The sequence below is a fragment of the Psammomys obesus genome, unplaced genomic scaffold, assembly GCF_907164565.1.
Source record: "Psammomys obesus unplaced genomic scaffold, mPsaObe1.curated_primary_1811, whole genome shotgun sequence".
In the NCBI taxonomy this organism is placed as follows: Eukaryota; Metazoa; Chordata; class Mammalia; order Rodentia; family Muridae; genus Psammomys; species Psammomys obesus.
In genome coordinates, this window is record NW_026592890.1 from 7,850,492 (window position 1) to 7,871,215 (window position 20,724).

The 20,724-nt window shown below is 45.0% G+C and overlaps 1 protein-coding gene across 2 annotated transcripts in view; it reads left to right on the plus strand.

Moving 5' to 3' along the window:
* Positions 1 to 2,786: 2,786 nt before the first annotated feature.
* Positions 2,787 to 20,724, plus strand: part of Map3k4 (mitogen-activated protein kinase kinase kinase 4) — a 94,828-nt gene continuing 76,890 nt past the window's right edge. For both annotated transcript variants that reach the window (XM_055616008.1, XM_055616010.1), the window contains exon 1: positions 2,787 to 3,051. In XM_055616008.1, coding sequence (XP_055471983.1) covers positions 2,927 to 3,051 — 125 coding nt within the window. In that variant the 5' untranslated portion in view covers positions 2,787 to 2,926. The remainder of the gene's footprint in view (positions 3,052 to 20,724) is intronic.

The window sequence follows — 20,724 nt, forward strand, 5'->3', positions numbered from 1 at the left end:
TATCTGGAAAGCAGAAACATGCACACATGAATGGAACTGGTTTGTGTGTGCATCACGACTGGGCTTGAACTTACTGGAAAAAAAAAAAGATATGCACGTTATACACCTTAGCCTAAACCGGATCCTTAATAGAGTCTTAGCTTTTGCATTTAGATTTATTTTTAAGTTATGTGCATCTGTGGCTATGTACATGTGAGTGCAGGTGGTGCCTGCCAGGCTCTAGATTGGATTAACTGGAGCTCCTGTTCCAGGCATTTGCGAGCAGTCCAACAAAACTCAGGTCTTCTCCAAGAGCAGTCTGCACTCTCTACCTCCAGGCCGTCATCTCCCCAGCCCTGAATTTTAACTTTCAGAATTTAAAAAAAAGCAACAGAGGCTCTGTTTATTCAATCTGGAGACACACAGAGAAGATTTTCATAGATTTTGATGTCACTGTTTTTAAGAACAAGACTAAAGGCAGCACAATTAGTCACGTGCTGAATAGTGAAAATCTAAATGATAACAGTTATGAATGAGCAATAACATCCAACTCATTGACTGTAGCTTATCTCTTCTGTGGGCTCTTAAGGTGGATGGAGGAGTCTGGTGAATGCAAGAACTGATTTACACACACACACACACACACACACACACACACAAGCAATATTTATTAATTTTCTGGGATCGCCACAAAAGAGAAAAATTCAAAGAAATGACCACATTATGATACTCCTCTCTTAGACAAAGAATCCTAAATTTGTGAAGAAACAACAGGAGCAGTGGACGTCTGAGAGCATTGAATTCTAGGGTTGTTATTAACAAAGCAGGAGGTGGTGGTGGATGTGGCGATACAGTAAGATAAGACTCGAGTAAGTAAGATCCAGGAGGGCATCATCCAAGTACTGCTCTGTGAAACAGGTCCTTCCCCAAAGATGCTTTATGTCCTGCTGCAGGCAGGAATGTAGGCATATGGCTCCTTCTGAAGACATTTCAGAGTGCGATTAGCAAGGTAGCCGTTTGGCATGTTCTGGGGTGTCCTGTCTTCAACAACTTCATAACAGTATTTGCTAGGTTCCTGCTATGTGTCAGCACTGGGCTCCAGACACTTGGTGACTGGGTAGAACACAGGATTGAGAAAGGTGTCTGCTCTGAAGGAGCACACACTCTAGAAGTAAAGAAATGCCTCTGAGAGACTGGAGGGGTAGGGCTGGGGGGAGGAAGGATGTTGCAGGATCTGCCCTGGAACTCTGGAGGCACAGAACTATGCCTGATGGCTGCTGAGAGGGCCATCAGAGCATCTGTGAGCCTGCACATGCTGATGCAGAAAGCGCCTGCACATAAACCACGAACTTATTACCAAGTAATCTAGGTTTCTACGCACTGTGCATGGTATGATGAGTTGAATGGAAATTGTTTGGTTTCTTCTAGAATACATGGTACCTAGTAGAAAAATCAAGAATAAAAAGGCATGGCTATTCGTGAGATGGACTCAGTGTTTTATGACTGGGAGGTACAAGTGTGCCTACTTGCTCATTTCCAGGCAGTAATCAGAGACTTCATTATCAACTTTCTTCAATATATGTACACTATAAGGAGGGTTTGGATCAGCAATGTGTAGAGGAAAATGAAAGAATTGGAATTGCAGAGAAACAGGAAACACTCTGTTGAGCTCTCTTACGATGGAAATGGATGAGTCATTTTAAAATGATGTCGTTTGTATTAAGACAGATTCAGCTGGTTTCCCTTGAATGCTTGTTTTTGCTTTGTTTTCTCTCTCCCTCTTTTAGGCTACTAACTCCAGGCAGGAATGGCTCATTATTGCATCCTCAATGTCTCCTAAGTTCTAATATGTACGTTGAATACTTGTTGATGGCTTGTTGTTGAATAAATCAAAGTAATGTCAGCTCAAAAATCCAGCACTAGAAGGCCAGAGACATAATTTAGTCTATTGTAACAATGACAGCAGAATGTAGCAAGGCTTTAATTACAGAGACATTTCTGCAACATAGCTAACTTCACAGGATATCCTTTAGTCTGAGCTTGCTTAGCTCTTAAATCTTTCCTTAGAATTTTCTCTTTTGGTCAGTTTTTTCTTTTTAAAGAAAAACATTTGTTTAACATGAATATTTTTACATAGCAAAGCTAAAATAATGAATTAAAAAAATCAGAACATTCAAATGAATAGAAACATAAATATTTGTTTCTGAATGCTATTTTTGAACTGAATCTGGATTTCAGACGGCACATTAGCAACTCAAAGCTGTGAAGCTGCACAAGCTATGGATGAAGGATGCCCTGCTATTTCAAGTCTTAATAACTTTGTATCTTCAGAACCTCCTTATCCGTTCCTTTCTCTTACAGTGTAGGAACTATATAAGTTTCTGGAAAAGCGCTTTCTAACCTTGGGATCCTGGGTGAGGACGTGTCCTGTGCTCCTTGCTTGGTGTGTCACTCTGATGGTCTGAGTCTGCAGCAGGCCTGCACTTCCATGTCAGAGCTGTGGGCGTCTGGGTGACATCATCCTTATTCCGAAAGGCAGGATCCAGCTGTGCATGGACTTTGGCTGGACTTAAGTGTATGAAGCATCCCTGCTTGCCCAGACAACCCTGTCTCTCCTAGAGCCTCCTGCGCCCTTGGCCTCAGGACCTCCGGAGGCCACCCGAGGCTACCCAGTAACACCTTACGCACTAGAGGCCACTGCACTCCTCCCTCTCTCCTCGCCCCGCCCAGGCGGATTCACCCGCCCTCCGAGGCGTGTCCCTCGCTGCCCGCCGTAGCCCAGTGCTCGGCCGGCCGCCGTTCCCAAGATGGCCGCGGAGCGCACTGCTCCTGCGGCGGGCTAGAGGCGGAGGCGGAGTCGAGTCAGTCCCGCACCCCGCGGCTCCGGGTCTCCCGCACCAGGCTGCAGCTGACGACCCGCCGCGGTCATGCGGGGCTCGGTGCACGGATGAGAGACGCCATTGCCGAGCCGGTGCCCCCTCCCGCCCTCGCCGTCACCCCTGCAGCCGCCATGGAGGAGCCGCGGCCGCCGCCGGAACCCGAGCCCGAGCCCGAGTGCTGCCCGGCGGCGAGGTGGGTGCATGGCTGCAGAGGCAGCTCGGAGGGAGCTGGGTGGCTCGAAGGGGGCGTGGGGTCCTCGGCTGTTGCTCGCCGTGTGGGTGCGGAGCATCCGGACCTCCGGCGGCGGGAGGGGCGCGGTGCAGCGCGGACCCTGTGCCGTGCTTCCGCACGGTGGACCCCTTCCCCGGGCACGGAGGCCACGCTCCTGAGCGACCCCGGCCCTTGCACTAGTGCCCTCGGGGGCCCTGCTGCACACTTCCCTTGCTTGCCCTGGATATCCCCGCCGCAGCCGCTTGGACTCGGGTCTGTGATTTGACTGAAGAAAGGTGTTCCCTCTTTTTCCTCCCAGAAGAGAGGCGTAATGCCCCTCAGCTCCTTGCTCCTTCACACCCCGCCTCTCAGCCTTCTGTCCCCAGAAGAAGCTTCTCTTAACTGCAGACACGGTTCTTTACTGAGGTCCTTTTAGCAGCCTGATGCAGAGTGTTGCGCACGTATAAACTAAGGGTTAATGTGTGAAACTTTGCTACCGCAGGAAGCTCCAAGATGGAACTTCGGTGCCCGCAGTATCTGTTGCATTCTGTTCCATAGAAGCGCTGTTTAACTACTAATAAGAGTCTATAAGTTTTAGTTGGGAGAGTAAACTCACTGTCCCTGTTTTTGTGCTTAAATGCCAGTCCTTTGCATCCCAGTGTAAGAGCTTTGGCTGCCCCCTCTTCCCTATAGTGAAAACACTCCCACAGCTCCTCCTGGTTTAAGGTCTTGCTCTATAATCCCAGGAAGAAGGCTTTGCTTTTTCCTGCTTAAAGAAATAGCGAATTTATAGTTGTAGTGAGACCTGAACACAGGAGCCATTCACATCTTTCCTTGTCACCACTGGATTGCCTGAGAGGAATTTTATTTTTTCAAAGCTGTAAAAGCCACTGCTTTATGTTTCTTAATTTCATGATAGTTCTGTGACATCTTAAAGGGACATTTTCTTTAAAGAGCAGCACAGGGTGCAATGAGAATTCCTCCGACATTTTTAGAAGTTTTGTCGGAAAGTTCGTAGTTTTTTTTTTTTTTTTTTTTTTTTTAATGTATTGAGTTCTTGAGCAATTTTGACTCCTTTAAGCATTATTTTAGGAAATAATGAATGTGAGTCCTTAATGCTTAAAATGTTTTTCCACTTAACCATTACTTCTGTTAATACATTGATTGTTTACGACACTCTTGTGTGTTAATTCGGCTATTCATCTCCTTGAAGGAAGAGGAAACTGAGGCAAAAGGTAAATAGCATATATAAAGGTTAACAGCTTATAATAAACAAAGGCCTGGCTGCATAGTTTGTGCCTTAATTATCATGAGGAAGAGGCCCGACGTTGTAATTCTGTGTAACTGTCCTCTGGAGGGAAAATGGACTTGGATGTTATTAGGTAGAGGTGGAAAGGGCAGAGGGGTAAAAATCTGTTTTGAAAACGCTGCTTTTCTATTGGTAAAACAGCTTGCTTCCCAGCCAGGATTCTGTCTCTTTGTTATAATAAAAATAGGTCAGGATAATGGGCTTCATCCAACTTTAAGTGAACAGCAGTGTACAGAACAGGAAGATCTTTGAAGTATTTTTCTTAGCAACATTGCAGTTAATTTTACAATAGCAAATGTGTAAAGCAGATTCCTTGGTAAAGCTATCGCTCTGCCTGTTTGCTGCAGTAATCAACACTACCTGCTCTTCAACAGGCAGGGGTGACCTCTGGCACGATTGCTGTGGATCTGTGGGCAGTGCTATTGCAGGGGAGCTCCAGTCGTTCATATGCGGTCCGCATTCTTAACTGTTTACAAGAGGCTCACTTCCTACATTAGGAATATGCTCAGTGCCTCCTCCTAACACACTGGAGACCACTAATGTGTTACTCAGTGTCACCAGGTTAACTGGCTTTCTGGCAAACCAGAGTAAAGCTTCCGGCAGCGCTGTTCATCCGTGGTATGTGTGTGTCATTGATCAGGAAGGCTGTATGGGCGCACAGGTCTTTTGTAGGAGTCAGGCCTGTACATGTTGGACTCCAAAGCCGTATGGCAAGCGCACCACTGGCAGATGCTGTGGGTGCGCTTTGCTCCTGATGAGTGAGTTATGCAATGATGGAAGAACACAAAACAGGTTGCCGGCTGACAGTGCTCTGTCATAGTTTTAGTGTTTATTGTCCACTGATCCTTATTTTTGGTAGAGAATTCATGAAGATGGTTACAGTTGTTCTTAGTGATTAAGCTTTTGAATAAACATTCCTATTTCTTTTTCAAGCATCTGGGTTAGTTTTAAGAGGATCCTGATATTGCTTCAGAGAACTTAGAATTAATTTGAAGCAACTTAACCGTTGTGATTTTTTTTTTAAAAATTTGTACATTTAACAGATTGTATTTGATATTAAGTCTGATACAATGTTCCTGCCTATTGCAACCTCTGCTTTAAAATGTTAAATATGGCCTCATTGTTCTCATTCACTGACCTTTTAAGTACAATGTCAATAAAACTCATAACCTTTTCTAACCAGCAGCTTTATTACTTACTCTGTGTAATACGGTTCTTCTAAATTCATTTGTGAAAATGGGTTTCACTTCTTAGAAAGTATTTGAGTATCCTCACTCCTAGGCAGTCTGATCTCTCTATCATCTCGAATCCCCACCTTGAGCCTGAACCCCCACCTTGAGCTCATTTGCTTCTGTTTTGACCCAAGATGTCACCTATTACTAATAATGTAAAGCTCCAGACTGTTTCTGTATTCGATGTGTGTCTCACCTTAACCACTAGAACAGTGTGTGCCTTGCAGGGGCAGCTTTAGACAGAGGAGCAGCCAGTTGGCAGATACTACCAAGGGCTCCAGCAATGGCAGAAAGTATGTTCTGTCGTGGATATGACTTGAGTGTCCTGGGTACCTTTCATTGTCACTTCAATAGGGTGCTTTATTTCCTTCCTGTGTATCCTCTTGGTTCCTTGAAAATCGTGTTCTGAACCCTACCGAAAGATGGGGATACGAAGGTCTTGCCTACTTAATGGATAGAGTGCCTTAACAACTTCCTGCTAGTTAGTTCCTCATTCCTCGAGGATTATCTGTTCATAGCAGTCTCCTGTCTCCATCGTTCCATTAGGCCAGGTGTCATGGATTCTGCTTACGGACTTAATGTTGTTTACAAGTTGGCAGGCTATTGGAAATAGTTTTATTAAGGAGAAAATGGGAGCAATGTTGGGAATGGAGACTGGCTGACAGTTCTCCCTCTTTCTAGGGTAGTCTCTCATTCGCAACCAGTAAGTCCAAGTGGTCCATAGAAAACCCTACTATATAAAAAAAGCTTATCTCAAATTAACTCCAACAGACCTGAGAGATAGGCTTGCCCATCTGGGCACCGCCGTTGCTTTCAGTATCAGAGACTAGGGTCCTTCCTTTTTATTGACTTCACATGGCCTGCCTTCCTCACCCCTCGTCATAGATTTTCCTCAGTTCGGTTACATAGTTTGTTTTTAATCTTTAGTCTTACTTTAATTAGATTATGGCAGCCTTTGTTTTTTCTGCTTTCATTTGGGGTGTAGTATGTCCTTGCACATAATTGATAGGGAACCCTTGGTGGTAGTGTAGATATTTTTTCCTCTCTTCATAATTCCCTCATCTCGCACAAAGAGCCCTTTGGAATAGTTCTGACAAGGTGTGGTAAGGATGTCAGTACTTGGTGCCGCCGCCTTAGATGCTTTTTGAATATTGTATTCATAAAGGATCATGATGATATGTGGTTTTTCTGGATGAAGTCCACATTGTAGAAGTTAGTTAGAATTCTGTAGCCATTAAAAAGTGTGTTGTTAAAGAACATGACCTGGCAGGTTCACACAGTGCAAGTCTTCTTGGCGGGTCTTGACTGTTTTTAGAAAGTTCCCCAAATCCCTGTCCTGTCTGATGTGCCTCCTTTGAGCTCAGTGTAGGAAGTGGATTACCAATAGGATTTGTAAAGGACATGAGTCTGCCCTCCTCCCTCCCTCCCTCCCACTTGGAAGCTCCCCTGTCTCCTGCTGCAGGGACCCGTTGCACCCTTTTAGCAGAGTTCTGCCTGTAGGAATGGACCCTGTACCAAATCATGGCCTTAGGCTTATTTCTTAAGGCATGTCACATCAGATCTAGAGAAAGGAGAGTCTCATTTTGATAATTGAAATGCATCATGTGAAATCGAGCTGAGAGCTAACTCCCAAAAGCTGTGGCCAGCTCCAGAGACTTTGTTTGGTCCCAGATGGTGGTGAGAACCCCAGAGAAATGCAGAGGCTGAGAGAGGCTTTGCCGAGCTAGTTCCCTTTCTGCCCAGTTGAGCCTGCCTTTGCTCTTTGGTTTGACCTATGACTAATACATTCTCTTAGTCTCTCTCTCTCTTTCTCCTTTTTCCTTTTCTGTCCTTCCCTCCTTTTTTCCCACCCTTCCTTCCCCTTGTTTTGATATGGTGTATGTATTCATGTGTGCATCTGTGTGTCACATGTGGAGGCTGTATGGAGGTCAATGTTGAATATTTTTCATTGCTCTCTACTGTAGGTTTTTGGAACAAAGTCCCTCGCAAAACTCGAAATTCACCATTTCCCCTAGATTGGTTGGCTAATGAACTCCCTATATCTTCCTGTCTCCTCTAGCCCCACCCCAGCACTGGAGTTACTGATGTCTGTCATGCCTGATCTTTATGTGGATGCAAGGAACTGGAACTCAACTCCCTGTGAATGTATAGCAAGCACTTTACTCACTGGGCCGTCTCCTCGGCCCCTGTGTTTTCATTTCTAAAAACTGTGGGTTTGATCAGGAATCTGAAAATGCTGCTATGTAGCATAATCACATTTTAAACACCACACACACAGAAGAAACACTGAACATACTAATTTTTTCCAAAGATTTTCATAATGAGCATGTTGTAACTAGTTATTTTTAGATAACGTATAGTTATAGGACCTACATGTGTGTGCACATGTGTGTAGGTTCATGTGCCCATGCTTGCTCATGCAAGGGCTAGAGGAGAATATCAAATGCCATCACTACCTTACTTTTTCTTTCTTTTTTTTTGAGACAGAGTCTCAGCAGTTGAGCATTTTGTCCAGTGTTGCCATTTAGCAAGCCCCCAGGAACTGCCTGTTTCTGCCCCACACCCCAGATATTGTGGTTGCAGAGATGTGCAGCTGTTTAAGTCTTTTCTTAATCAGTTAAAAGAGAATCCCTTTACAAATCGGTGACCTTGTTCAGTTTTCGGGGTCAACAGCTTACAAGTCTAACCAGCAGAGCCCTATAAACCCATCAGCCTACATTTAAATATGTACCTGACTTTTACCTGGGTGCTGGTGTCTGAACTCACATTTCACAGCAAACACTGTTAATCATTGAGCCATCTCTCTAACCCCGGATTTTTAAAAAATTGTTATATTTATCTGTGCATTCGTGCATGCGTGTCTAATAGTGTCTGCTGCTTGTGTGCGGGTTCCTGTGGGGGCCAAGAGGCGGCGCTGGAGCTCCATGGTGATGGAGTTAGACTTAGTTTCCAGTTACCTGATGTGCAACCTTGAAATTTATAACTACTACAGCTATTTTAAGTCTCCTTATCTTGAATTGTTAACTAAAAATTGACATTTCTGAGTACTGTGTTCCATATGAAGAGAAATCACTACTGAATTTTAGATGAACTTAAATTTTATCTTACTAACTTTTGCTGTGTGTGAGTCACCCAAGTTGATTAAAGCAAGCTGATCTTCCTTAACCATTTAGTTCATCTTATAGTAGAGAGTCCTTCAGTGAAAACAAAAGAAAGATCTGGTGTCCTGGGGGTCTTTTGTGTGTATAGAGAGCTTTTCTAAAGCCCGTAACTACTTTTCCCAACACATGTGCCTTGCTAAATGCTTCTTCTGTTTTCAGCGGTATAGTTGAGATGGCCTCATTTGAGAGAGACAGCACTCTGCTGACAGTGGGTGTGGTCGTTCCTCAGATCTCTGCAGACCTCAGCCTCCTGTGGCAGAGCTTTTGCTTCTCAGTGTGTGTTCACTGACAGCCAAGTGGAGGCTGGCTTCTCACTTCAGGGGCATTCACTCGTCCTGTTTTGCAGACCTCAGTGGATGTGTTAATCTCCTTGATCTTACAGAAGGCACATGTCGATAAAGCTGCAGTGAGTGCTATTAAGAATATATTAGGCATTCTGTCAAAGTGTTTCATAAATGGATTTCATGTCAGTGCTATTTTAGAAAGACTAAGCCATCCGTAGAGAAATGTGAACCCTGAGCTGTGAAGCTGAACAGGTTGCCGCTTTAGGGAGCTCTTTGCTTGTGAGCTGTTTGAAGATGCTGTACTCAGATTTTTGGCAGAGGGCTGTTAGAGTACAGCCCTAGAGCTGGTTTAGAGAAATTAGGAGGCATTGTTAACTATCTTAGTCTTTTGGCAGAGGGAATTTTGAAAAGAAAAAGCCCTTTAATAATGCATTTATTTAAAATCTAAAGTCTGTTTTTTTTCTTAATGAAGTGCGTTCTCATGTAGCTCAGGATGGGTTCAAACTTCCTATGTAGCCTAGGATGGGCTTTGAAATTCTGTTCTTTTTGCCTCTTTCTGGGATTCTGGGATCGCAGGTGTATGCCACCACATGTGGTCTGTGCAGTCTGGGGACGGAACCTAGGGCTCTGCAGGCATTTCACAGTGACTGTTTGCCGTGTTCTTTGGAAATCTTCATCTCTCCCATTGCTTTCTCGTACTGCTTCTTCCTCCTGGTTCCTCCTCTTACCATGTAATTACCCTAATAAAAATATACATGATTTTCTCATGAGATTTTTGAAATAATTTGTTTACATATGTTTAGTTTTTTACTTAAATAAAGAATCACACATTGACTATGCAAGTTTTAGGGATGGTAGGCCTTTTGATGAGCATTTCACTCAACTTCCCAGTCCTGAAGAGTTTAGAGTAGGAGGAACTTGGAGAATATACGTACTGTTCCTTTCATTGTGGAGAGGAGGAAGAACCATCTGCAGAGACTGCAGTTGCACCAGGTTATAGCTTAGGACCGGGTCCGGAGACTCTTGCTTATCTCTCCCTTTATCACCTGGAGCCCAAGGTGCTCTTTAGCCATCTGACTCGCAGTGCTGGGCCTCAGCACAGCCACAGGAGCAATGCCTTAGCCCTTACTGCATGCTCTGGAATCAGTTAGGCTCTAGGATCAATTAGAGGAAAGCTTGTTTTTAGGAAAAAAAAAAAAATGCAAGGGGGAACACAAAGAGGCAGAAAAGCAAGAAATCTCTCAACGCAGTGCACACAACTTTTCCCCCACGAAAATGTTGGGCCCAGGATCTAGTCATGCTGGAGCTCAGCGTTGACATCAGTGGTTAGTCTTGTCTAGGCTGTGTTTAGAGCAAGCAAGTAGCTCAGCAGCTACAGCATGAGTGTGGCCTGCAGTAATGCATTTTGCAGAAGTTTGAAAGTGCTGCATAGTGGAAATAGATTTATGAAACGTTTAACCCTGTAACGTATAATCTATAGTAACTACTCTGTTGTACTAAACCTTGTTCATTATTACCTACTAAATTGATTTTAAGACAGTAGATTACGATTTTGGTTTTGAAGTGCATGTTGTACTAAAACTCAAAAGGATGCTGTTGTACTTTTTACATTGTCCCTTGAGACTGAGTCAGGAGAATAAATGACAGTATTCATCCATCAAGGGGCTGTAATGGTTTGCATGTGAAATGTCCTCAACTGGCATATATGTTTGAATACTTGGTCCTGATGCTGGTGGTATTGGGGAGGTGGTAGAACCTTTTGGCATTAGGCCTACCTTTGACCCCTTAAGGGCTGTGGGGTCAAGATTTGAACTAAGCTAACTGAAAGCTAGAGCTCTCTGCTTCATGGTCTGACAAGATGTAAACAAGCTGTGCCCTAAGCCCCTGCTCACCACAGATGTACTGAACCTGGATGGGCCATGTTCCCCAAACCGTGAATCAAAACCATATGTCTTCTCCCTTATATTGCTTGCCATGTATTTGTCACAGTGACAAAAAAAGCAATGGCAGAAATTGTACTCATAAGTAAGGCCATTGCTGTGACTGTGTGGTCTGTAAGGTCATCACTGTGACCATGGTGTGTAGGCTATTACTATGACTATGTGATTGGTAAGGCCGTTACTATGACCATGTGATCTGTAGGGCCATGCTAAGGCCATTTTTGTGACTGTGTGGTCTGTAAGGCCATTGCTATGACCATGCGATCTATAAGGCCATTATTGTGACTGTGTGGTCCATAAGGCCATTTCTGTAACTGTGGGATCTATAAGGCCATTGCTATGACCATGTGATTCATAAGGCCATTACTATGACTGTGTGATCTATAAGGCCGTTCCTATGACCATGTGGTTTCTAAGGCTGTTACTGTGACAGTGGTCTGTAGGCCTTTGGAACTGGTTTGTGGCAGGAGTGTAGAAAAGTTTGGAGCTGTAGGCAAGAATGCTCTAGAATGTTATAAGCAGAGCTTAATAGGATATTCTTCTTGGAGTATAGAAGACCAGAATGTAGACATAAGAGTAGGCTAGGAGTTGTCAGTGGAGGACAGGAGTCTGTTGGAAACTGGGCTAATGGCCATTCATGGAACATTCTGGAAAGAACTGGGCTGTTTTCTACACTGGAGACTCTAGTGTGTTAGAGATGTCAGGAATGTGGGGCTCCTGTGGAAGAAAACCAGAGAGACTGTAGGATAGTCATGGTCACAATGACAGTGGGTGGATTTATTTGGTGGGAAATTAGTTCAGTAGAGCATGGCATTGAGGGTTGTACACTGTTGTTGCTTGCTGCTTTTGGTAAGGTTTACAGGTTTACAGAGTAGAGCAGAAAGGTGTGAAGAGTGTTCACTCGGAGGGTAAAGGAGTGTGAGTTTAAAGTTTGGACAAAACTGCTGTTGATAGAGCAGTGATAACTGCTGAAGCAATTTCTGTAACTGAAAAGAAAGTGCACTCCAAACAGGGACCATAAACCAACCGAGTCTCCAGGGCAAAACCCCACCTTTGAAGGCTCCAGGGCGCTGTGCTTCCCGGGGTCATCTGTGACAATATTTTCAGCTTCAGCTGGTTAGGGACTTAGAGGCCACTGTAGCTGTGGTGAAGCTAACCTCAGTCTGTAGGCAGACCTTGGTGTTGTCTGCTTTTGTGCCTGTGGATCAACAAATGGAAGAGTTACAGGGTCGTGGAGGCTTACACCGAGGCCCCAGGCTGAGCTAGGTCATGTGTAGCAGGGTTGGACTCCCTGTGTGGAGTTCCTCAGTAGGCTGTCTGTGACACTGTGAAGTCTGAGTTGCCCTGGAGACTCCAGTGTGTGCAAGCTGCAGCCTGTGGGGCTCCTGTGGAAGAAAGCTGAAGGTATCAAGTGGAGATGAGTGGCTGCATGTGCTGCAGGCACCAAGGATGTAGGGGAGAGGCCCCACAACCCCCTTGGAGTGTGGGCACTGTCTCATGTTATGGACGTGGTGCTTCAGGCTTTCTGTTCGCCCTGTGTGCTCCAGTCTTGCTTTGGAGCCTTTACCTGCTGCCCTCCCATGCCTTTCCTTTGAATCAAGGGTTGAAAGTCTGTTCATCTGTGTTTTGATTACAGGGGTCAGGGTTACAAAATTGCCTCAACTCTCAGAAGACACTGGCCTTTTGAGCAGTGTAGGAACCGCAAGATTGAGGTCTTTTGAAGCATGGACTAGATTAGTTTGCATCATGGATGGTCATGTGTCTATGAGGTTATGGCAGAATGTTAGGACTTTAGTAGGAAATATCCTCACACATGTAAGCAGCTGATCCCCAGCTGGTAGCACTGTTTGGGGAGCTCATGAAAGCTTTGTAGCCTTGGGCCTAGTTGGCAGGGGTAGGCTATGGGTGCTGTGTTGGGCTTGAGGCTCTAGGCTGTCTTCAGTTGTATCTGGAGCTCTCTGAATCCTGTTGAGTAAGATGAATCCTGTTAAGTAAGATCGGAGCAAACCCCACCTCAAGCCCCTGGTGCTACATGGTGGGTGGGGGAGCACTCTGCCAAGATGTAGTATATTATTTGTATTGGGAGCCATACTAAAGTGTGTTAAATTGCTTCCTGTTGGGTGTTTGGTCACTTTGTTGAGAAAAGTTACTAGAACGTGGATGGATACATTGAGGAAAATAGGCAAGTTCCTTCTCTCATCCTTTAGTGGCATGCAGCGTTGTCATGCAAGCCAGACTGTATCTGTCCTCTGGAAGTCTATCCAGTGGAACAGGTGGTTCTCATGTTGCTGTCCCTAAAACAGAAGGACTCCAAGACTGGTTTAAAATTGAGGATTTATTTTAGAGAGTTACATTGGGTCGAGTATATGAATGTCTTAGGTGATTAATTCACTCTTTTCTAAAACACTGACCTTTGTTTTAAAGTTTTCAAATAGTGTAATCCTTAAAGATGAAAATTGGAACTTATTTTGGTGTGTGTATGTGTATATGAGAGAGAGACAGAGAGCAACAGAGAGGGAGAGAGAGGAAGAGATGGAAAAGGGAGGGAGGGAGGGAGGGAGGGAAGAGGAGACCAGGGGAGCAGGGGAATGAACACATGTGCGAGAGTTAGGATCCAGCACTGCTGCCTTCTTCCTCTCTCAAGCATTGCTTACTTCAGGGTCACCCTTGACATCTCTCGCTGCCTTGGATTGGGGTCCCTGTGTTTATGTCTTTTGAACGCTCTAGTCTTCTGTGATAGTGTTACCATTTCCACTTGTGTGCTGTACTCTCACTTGTTTATTGTTGTTTGCTGTAAAGGAACTTGAAACTCCTGGTGTGCCAGGACAGGAAGTTTCGTTGCTTCCATATCTCGTTTACTGACAGGGTGCAGACACACTACCACTGATTATTTTCTTTGAAAAGCCATAGAAATGAAAGGTGGATTTTTGAGACCCAGCTTTTCCGCATCTCCTCTTTGGCCCCAGTTGGTCACTTCTTGTGTGTACCTCCCCTGCCCTGCTTGAGGTTGTGGACAGTGCTTGGCAGGCCCTAAGTCACATTGCCAAACGCTCTGGTGTGACTACGGAGGAAATGTCTCGTTGCAGTGAGGAGGGACAGCCAGCTTTTTCTTTGGAAGTTCTTAGTTGTTCATTTTACTGGATATTTTTGTGTAGGTTAGCTTAATAGGCTTTTTGTTTTTTAAATGTTACACTCTATTTAGGAGTAATTTTTTCTTCATACTGATGTAGTTCCTTTCCAGGAAGTACATGAGGTTTGCTCACCAAACTAAAGTAATTTAACTAGTTAGAAAGGCAATGCAGGTCCATTGCAGAAAAATAGGAGAAGAAGTTTCTGCAGCCACTGCTGAGGACACCTAAGCACTTGTCCTTGGCATTGTGAAAATGATGAGTAATAATCGTGTGTGTCACTTTCTGATGTTGGGTTTAGCCTGTAAGTCTATTTGCTCCCTAGTCAGTACAGATTATAACTCATCATATCATTCTCTATGACATAACAATGGCAGGTATGTCCCTCTTATTTCTATAATATAATCATTTGATTTATAGTATAGTTATATTTTCAGTTAACATGATTACACCGTAATGAGTCAATATAAATGTTAATGTACTTTTTTTTTTTTAGTTCCTAAAATAGAACTTTGAAGCTCTTGGAACATGTTGCTGTATTTTTTCAAACAGAAAAAATGCTTTTCTTCACTGTGGTGTGAAGGACTGTGCACTAGACAGCTGAAGTTCAGGATCAGTCCCTCCTAAGTTTTTAGGAGTTGTGTAGATCGTGTACTGGTCTGTTTTTCTGGCTGTAAGTGAAATACCTGAGGGAGACCAATCTGAGGGAGACCAGACTTCTGTAAGCCAAAAGTTCAAATGCAGTGGCACAGGCTCCAGGCACAGTCCCTGCTGGCTTCATCACCTTATAGCAGATAGTAATGTCTGGGACCTGGAACAAGTGTGAGCAAGAGGTCGTGTTGCCAAACAGGAAGCCAGAGTGAAACTGGAGTCCTGAGAGAACTGCCTTAATCCCTTTGAGGGCACACCTACAGAGAGTTGACTTAGGGACTTCCCACTAGGCCTTACTGATGAGAGGTCGCAGCATGCTGCAAGAACTACTACTCTGGGGACAAGCTCCCAACACATGAACCTGTGGGGACAGACCATATCTATGGCATGGTGGAAGGGTTGAGGGAAGGTCGTTATTCAGCAGTGGTTGAAATAACCCACAGCCATCCATGCCTCTCACCCCTCATGCACCCAGGTCTTCAGTAGATCTTGCTCTACTTGATTGCAGTCAGTAGTTTTGTGGACCCATCTGGGAGTTTCAGAAATCCCGACTAAGCCCACTGGCATTTTCTCAGAGTTGTTCAAACATGCATCCAGAAACCTGTACCCAAAAGTACCTGGCATAGTCTTTATACAGGCCCCGAGACAGCCCTGGCTAGCCTTATGGAAGGCAAGTATTCTGGCCTGTGGCTGGCTACAGGGACTGTTGGGAAGCAGCAGGAAAACAGAAGTGAATCTGTGGCTACAGGAGCTTAGAGTGGCTTATAGCTTGCTGATAGTGTAAAGTGTAGAAGACCCAGTGGGGATTGCTTGTCAGAATAAGGTAGCTATGATAGATGTTTGTTTGCTCCTATCACACGCCAGCAGGATAAAGGGCACTCCAGAAAGCTCTGGACACAATATTTATGAGCATGACGATGAACTCAGTGTTCAAGAAAGCATGGCTATTGCATCTCGTTTCCCAAAGTGGACATTTGGATATTCGCAGAGGAAATATGTTTAACTGCAGTGTAAGGCAGTCTAAGCATATGTTAGATTACACTAAGACTTTGTCTAACTCACCAATACGGAGTATGTCCCAACCACTGTGAATATTGGTACAAATCCAGAGATAAGTTATGTGAGTCCTTAAAAACAGCTGGCCTAGAGGATGCTGCAGTCAAGAAAAAAAAAAAAAAAAAAAAGAGGCTGAGGCCAAGTGAGCATTTAAAAGCATATTTGAAATTATGACTAAATACCAAGCTGAGTAGTACCAGGACACTGTGTGTTACAGTCAGTGATTGGGTTGACAGTTCATTCACTGCAGACTTCTACAGCAAGCTGTTTTTGAAATATTTACATTTTACTTGAACAGATTTAAACTAACGGGGGCAGGTGTGTGTGTGTGTGTGTGTGTGTGTGTGTGTGTGTGTTGTCTCTCCTGATCGGATAATTCATGAAAAGTAGCATCAAACTTTCCCAATTATTTTAAAGTAAGGCAGCAGACCAAATCTCTGGTTTTCCAGGGGCCTTCTGGGAAATCTCAAGGACGGTTTTAGGTGCAGAAGGCTTATTTGTAATTGATTTGGAGAAGCAGATTCTGCAAGTTGCCACGTTTGAATACAGTGGGAACAAGGTTGATAAGAACTGTTGTTGGTTGTACACTTAAGCAAAGTACAGCAGAATTCTAAAACGTAAACATAAGCAAGTGACATGTAAAGGAACTGAAGAGACTTGTTTTCTCATGTAGTCAAGGACATGAGTCAGTGTGTAAGCCACAGGTGGCACACAGGACCTTTCTGTGCAGATAGGTGGTACAGAAGGTAGGGTGAACCCCACCAATCTCCATTAAGAGCAGGCCAGGAATCCATGAAACCCTTCACATGGCAGCACAACTAGATTTTAGTTTTTCATGGATGGAATTTGATTCTAAAACAACAACAAAGAAAAATTAGGAAAATCTGCTTTGATTATGAGAAGTACAATCCCTTTTCATGGACTTTCACTAACTTTGTACATTCACATATGTATACCTTTTTGTGGCATACATAAAACACAGGGGCTTATAAACCTAAATTATGTTAAATAATTAATGCATTCATAGTTTCCCTTAGGCATGGTCTAGTATATCCAGTGGGTAGCCATAAATTAAGTGTTTAGTACCAGCGAGAGATGGCTCAGTGGTTAAGAGCACTGGCTGCTCTCACATAGAGCTGGGGGCCAGGGTGCAGTTCCCAGTACATACACAGCAGCTTACAGCCGTCTGCATCTCCAGTATCAGGGGCCCCAACACCCTCTTCTGGCCTTTATAGGCACGTCATGCACATGTGCACATACACACATGAAGCAAAACACTCACATGTAAAACTGAAAAAGCTTTCGGTTATCTCAAGAGCTAACCAATGCAGTGTTATAATAGAGCTTACCAGATCGTGATCCAGCTTGAGTAAGTGTGAGTTTATAGTCTTTTTGTTGTTCCTGTTGTTTTAGACAGGGTTTCTGTGTGACATGGTGGGTTTTTTTTGAGTGGTATTTAGTTCAGTCTTTATCTTCCAGGAGAACTTGTGTGGCAGCCAAACAGCATCATCACTGTGCTTTCTCCTTTCTCTTCCAGGAAGCCGTTTGTGACGTTTTAATTGACTGGTTACTTAGTCTGAGGCAGGGCTCTTGCCGTGTGCTTAGGCAGGCCTGGGACTCATCATATTCCTGCCTCACCCTCCCAGTACAGTTTGTATCTTCTTAAGTCTTGGTGGGCTTTTCAGCTGTTTCCAGTTCTTTTGCTATTATAAACATTGTTAAGTGCATCTTTTCCAGCTCAGTCTTCATGCTCAAGTTGATTTAATAGAGTGAAGTCCTGGTGTGTGATCTGTCTTAATAAGTACAGGATTTTTCTATTGGATTGTGTGTAGTAGGGTCCTACTTTTTAAGATATTTAATTTATATGTTGCCAAATGCTCAGAATATTTGTGCTAGTTTCTACTGCAAATATCCAGAGTTTATTCTTGTGTTGTAGCCATGTTTTCAGGTACTCTTAGGCTCTGGAGATGGCTCAAGGCACTGGCTACATAAGCCTCATAACCTGAGTGTGGTTCTCAGAACCCACATAAAGGTAGGAGGAGAGAACTGGCTCTACAAAGTTGTTCTGTTCAAATGTGTGTTATGGCATCCGTGTACTGCTCTACCTACACACACACACACACCCCCACCCACGGGCTGGAGAGATGCATCCATGATGAGGAGCACAAGCTGCTTTGGCAGAGGATCTGGGTTCCTAACAGCCATGTTGGGTTGCCCACAAGTGCCTGTAACTCCAGCTCCCAGGGATATGTCAGCCTCCCTTGCCCTCTCTGGGCACTGCATTCACGCCGTATAGGCCCACAGCCAGGCCATACACATTATTCAAAATTAAAATAAAATATAAAAATAATAAAATAAGTCAACACATCCTTTATCACAATGTTTTGTGTTGATCCACTGTTTACATTTCTTTCTGTTATGTTTTGAAATGATTTGCCTGTCATGTCAGGTGCTCTCTTCCTCCTTGCAGAGCCTGTAATTGCTTCTGCTGCATGAAATTCTCAGGATATTTATAAATGAATGAGTGGACTTGTTGGTGGATGTTTTGGATGCTCATAAGAGATTCCTGCAATATTTCAGTTTATTATGACCTGTCTAAAATATTAAAAAAAATTAAGTAGAAGAGAGACTGTGAGAGGGAAGAAAGGGGTCTGAAGAGAGGAAGATGATGAAGAAAGACAAAAAATTGTGTGTTTGCTCTCATTGGTGGACTACACACACACACACACACACACACACACACGCACACTTAAAAAACCTTTTTATTGGTTCTTTGTGAATCTCACATCATGCACCCCAGTTCCATTCATCTGCCCCTTTCCTAATACCTGCCTTCTACCCTTGCACCCCCCCCCCCAAAAAAAAAAGAGAAAAAAAATCTCTCTGTGGAAGCTGTAGTGTGACAGTGTATTCCACAGTATACCCTTTTGACCACACTTCTTTGCTGCAAATGTTCATTGCAATGACTCATTGGTTTGGTACGAGGCCTCTGGCTTCTGCTACTCTATCAAAACTGGAACCTCACTGGAACTCCTCTTGGATATCCTGTTGTTGCCCTGTGTCATGGAGATCCTGTAGTTTTGGATCTGTAGGAAGGACCAGCTCCTTCATGCACTTAGCAGCTCATCAATGGGATAGATGTTGGAGTGGGCCAACTCAAAACCTTGGGTCTGGGCCTGAGAGGTATCTGAGCTGGTCAGCCTGGCTGGCTCTCCCACTCTCATCCCCTTGGGCCCAACTCACCAGCAGCCCCCACAACCAGGGCCTGCTCTCTTGAGTGCTGCAGTAGGAGGCATGGTCAATTCTCCCACTCTAATGACCTTGGGGCCAGCTCTCCTGCCACTGGAGGAGGGGAGGGGATTTCTCCCTTGTCCTCATCACCTACACAGCAGAAAAGAGCCAGAGCTGGCTCTCCCACACTCATGCCTGGGGGGCCAGCTCACCTGAAACCCCCACATCTAGGGCCAGAATCACTGTGCTGCCCAGGTAAGGTGCAGGGCCTGCGTTCTTCTCATAACCTCAGTTCTTCCTGCTTGCCGTGTTTGGCAAGGGTGAGGGTGGGGAGAACGTCTCTGCCTTGCCCATGCTATTGCATGTAGACAAGCTGTGGGGGCCAGCTCTCCAACACTCATGCTCTCAGGGCCAGTTCATCTGCACCCTCCTCCCTCCCTACCCCCAACCCGGGCTAGCTCTACTGTGCTGCTCAGGTGAGATGCAGGTCCCACTCTCCCGAGTGCTGAAGCTGGTGAGGGGCAGGTAAAGCTCTCCTGCTCTCATGACTCCAGAGCCAGGTCTCCTGCCTGCTGTAGTTGGTGAGGGGCAAAAGGGAGGAGGTGTCTCTCTTTCTTGTCCATGCTACCACGAGGGAGATGACTAATAGGGCCAACTCTCCCATGCTCATTTCCACATCGTTGGTGTCATTCTGCATCTCCCAGAAGGCCTGGACACAGAGTGAGAAGATGTTCGGTTTAGCTGAGAGTGTGGGAGAAAAGGTTTCCCCACAGAAAGTACTGTAGCTATCTTACAACAGTCTTGCTAGCAGCAGCAGGTTACAGCTCTTTTAGCTGAGCTACTGTCCCCAGGTCAGGCAGGAGTAGGGAGCTTGGAACCTCAACGCAGCCAAGCCGAGAGGTTTCAGGAGCCTTACTAGGCAAATCTAGTGGCTGTGTTAGGAACAGCCAACAACCGCAAGATTCAAGCCTACCCCCGGCAGTGGCAGGAGCTGTGCCCCAAGTAAGCCTGGCTAGGTCGGCGAATTCGAAGGTTCAGTGATGAAGCAGCAAGCCTCAGACGGTCAGGGTGGAGGAGTGGGTGAGAGTGAGCACTTAGTTGTAAATCAGGGACATTATAAACCTTGGGCACTGGGAGGGATGTTGGGGTGAATGTGTTTGATTTGATGGGGCTGGGAGTGGGATACTTCATTTACATGCAGGAACACAGTCCTATCATAAGAAAGGGAATTAATTATCGTATGGGCAGTGGGAGTTGGAGAGAGAACTCTAGGTATCGTTAGAAGAGTGGAAAAAGGTCATTGGTTGAAAGCTAAGGTACCAAGATGTCTCATTAGCATGGTGGGCATTTCTAGGAAACCCCAGGTTTCCTGTAAGCTCCCTGAGGGCAATGTGACAGTCCTTAGAGGATCTGGGGTTTCCCCAGATGAGGTGGAAAGGAAGGAACGCAGCTGAGGAAGGGAGTCTTCACTTGTCACCAAAGGGGCTTCTGGTAATGCCAGTCTTTGACCTTACCAGCAGGGTACAACACTTGGGCTGGCTTACCTGCGACTCCCGCAATGTCTGGGGCTGCTCTCCCAAGTACTGTAGTTGTCTAGGGGCCGGGGCAGCTCTCCTGCTCTCCTGCTCCCAGGGCCAGCTCTTCCATGATGCCCAAGTAGGGC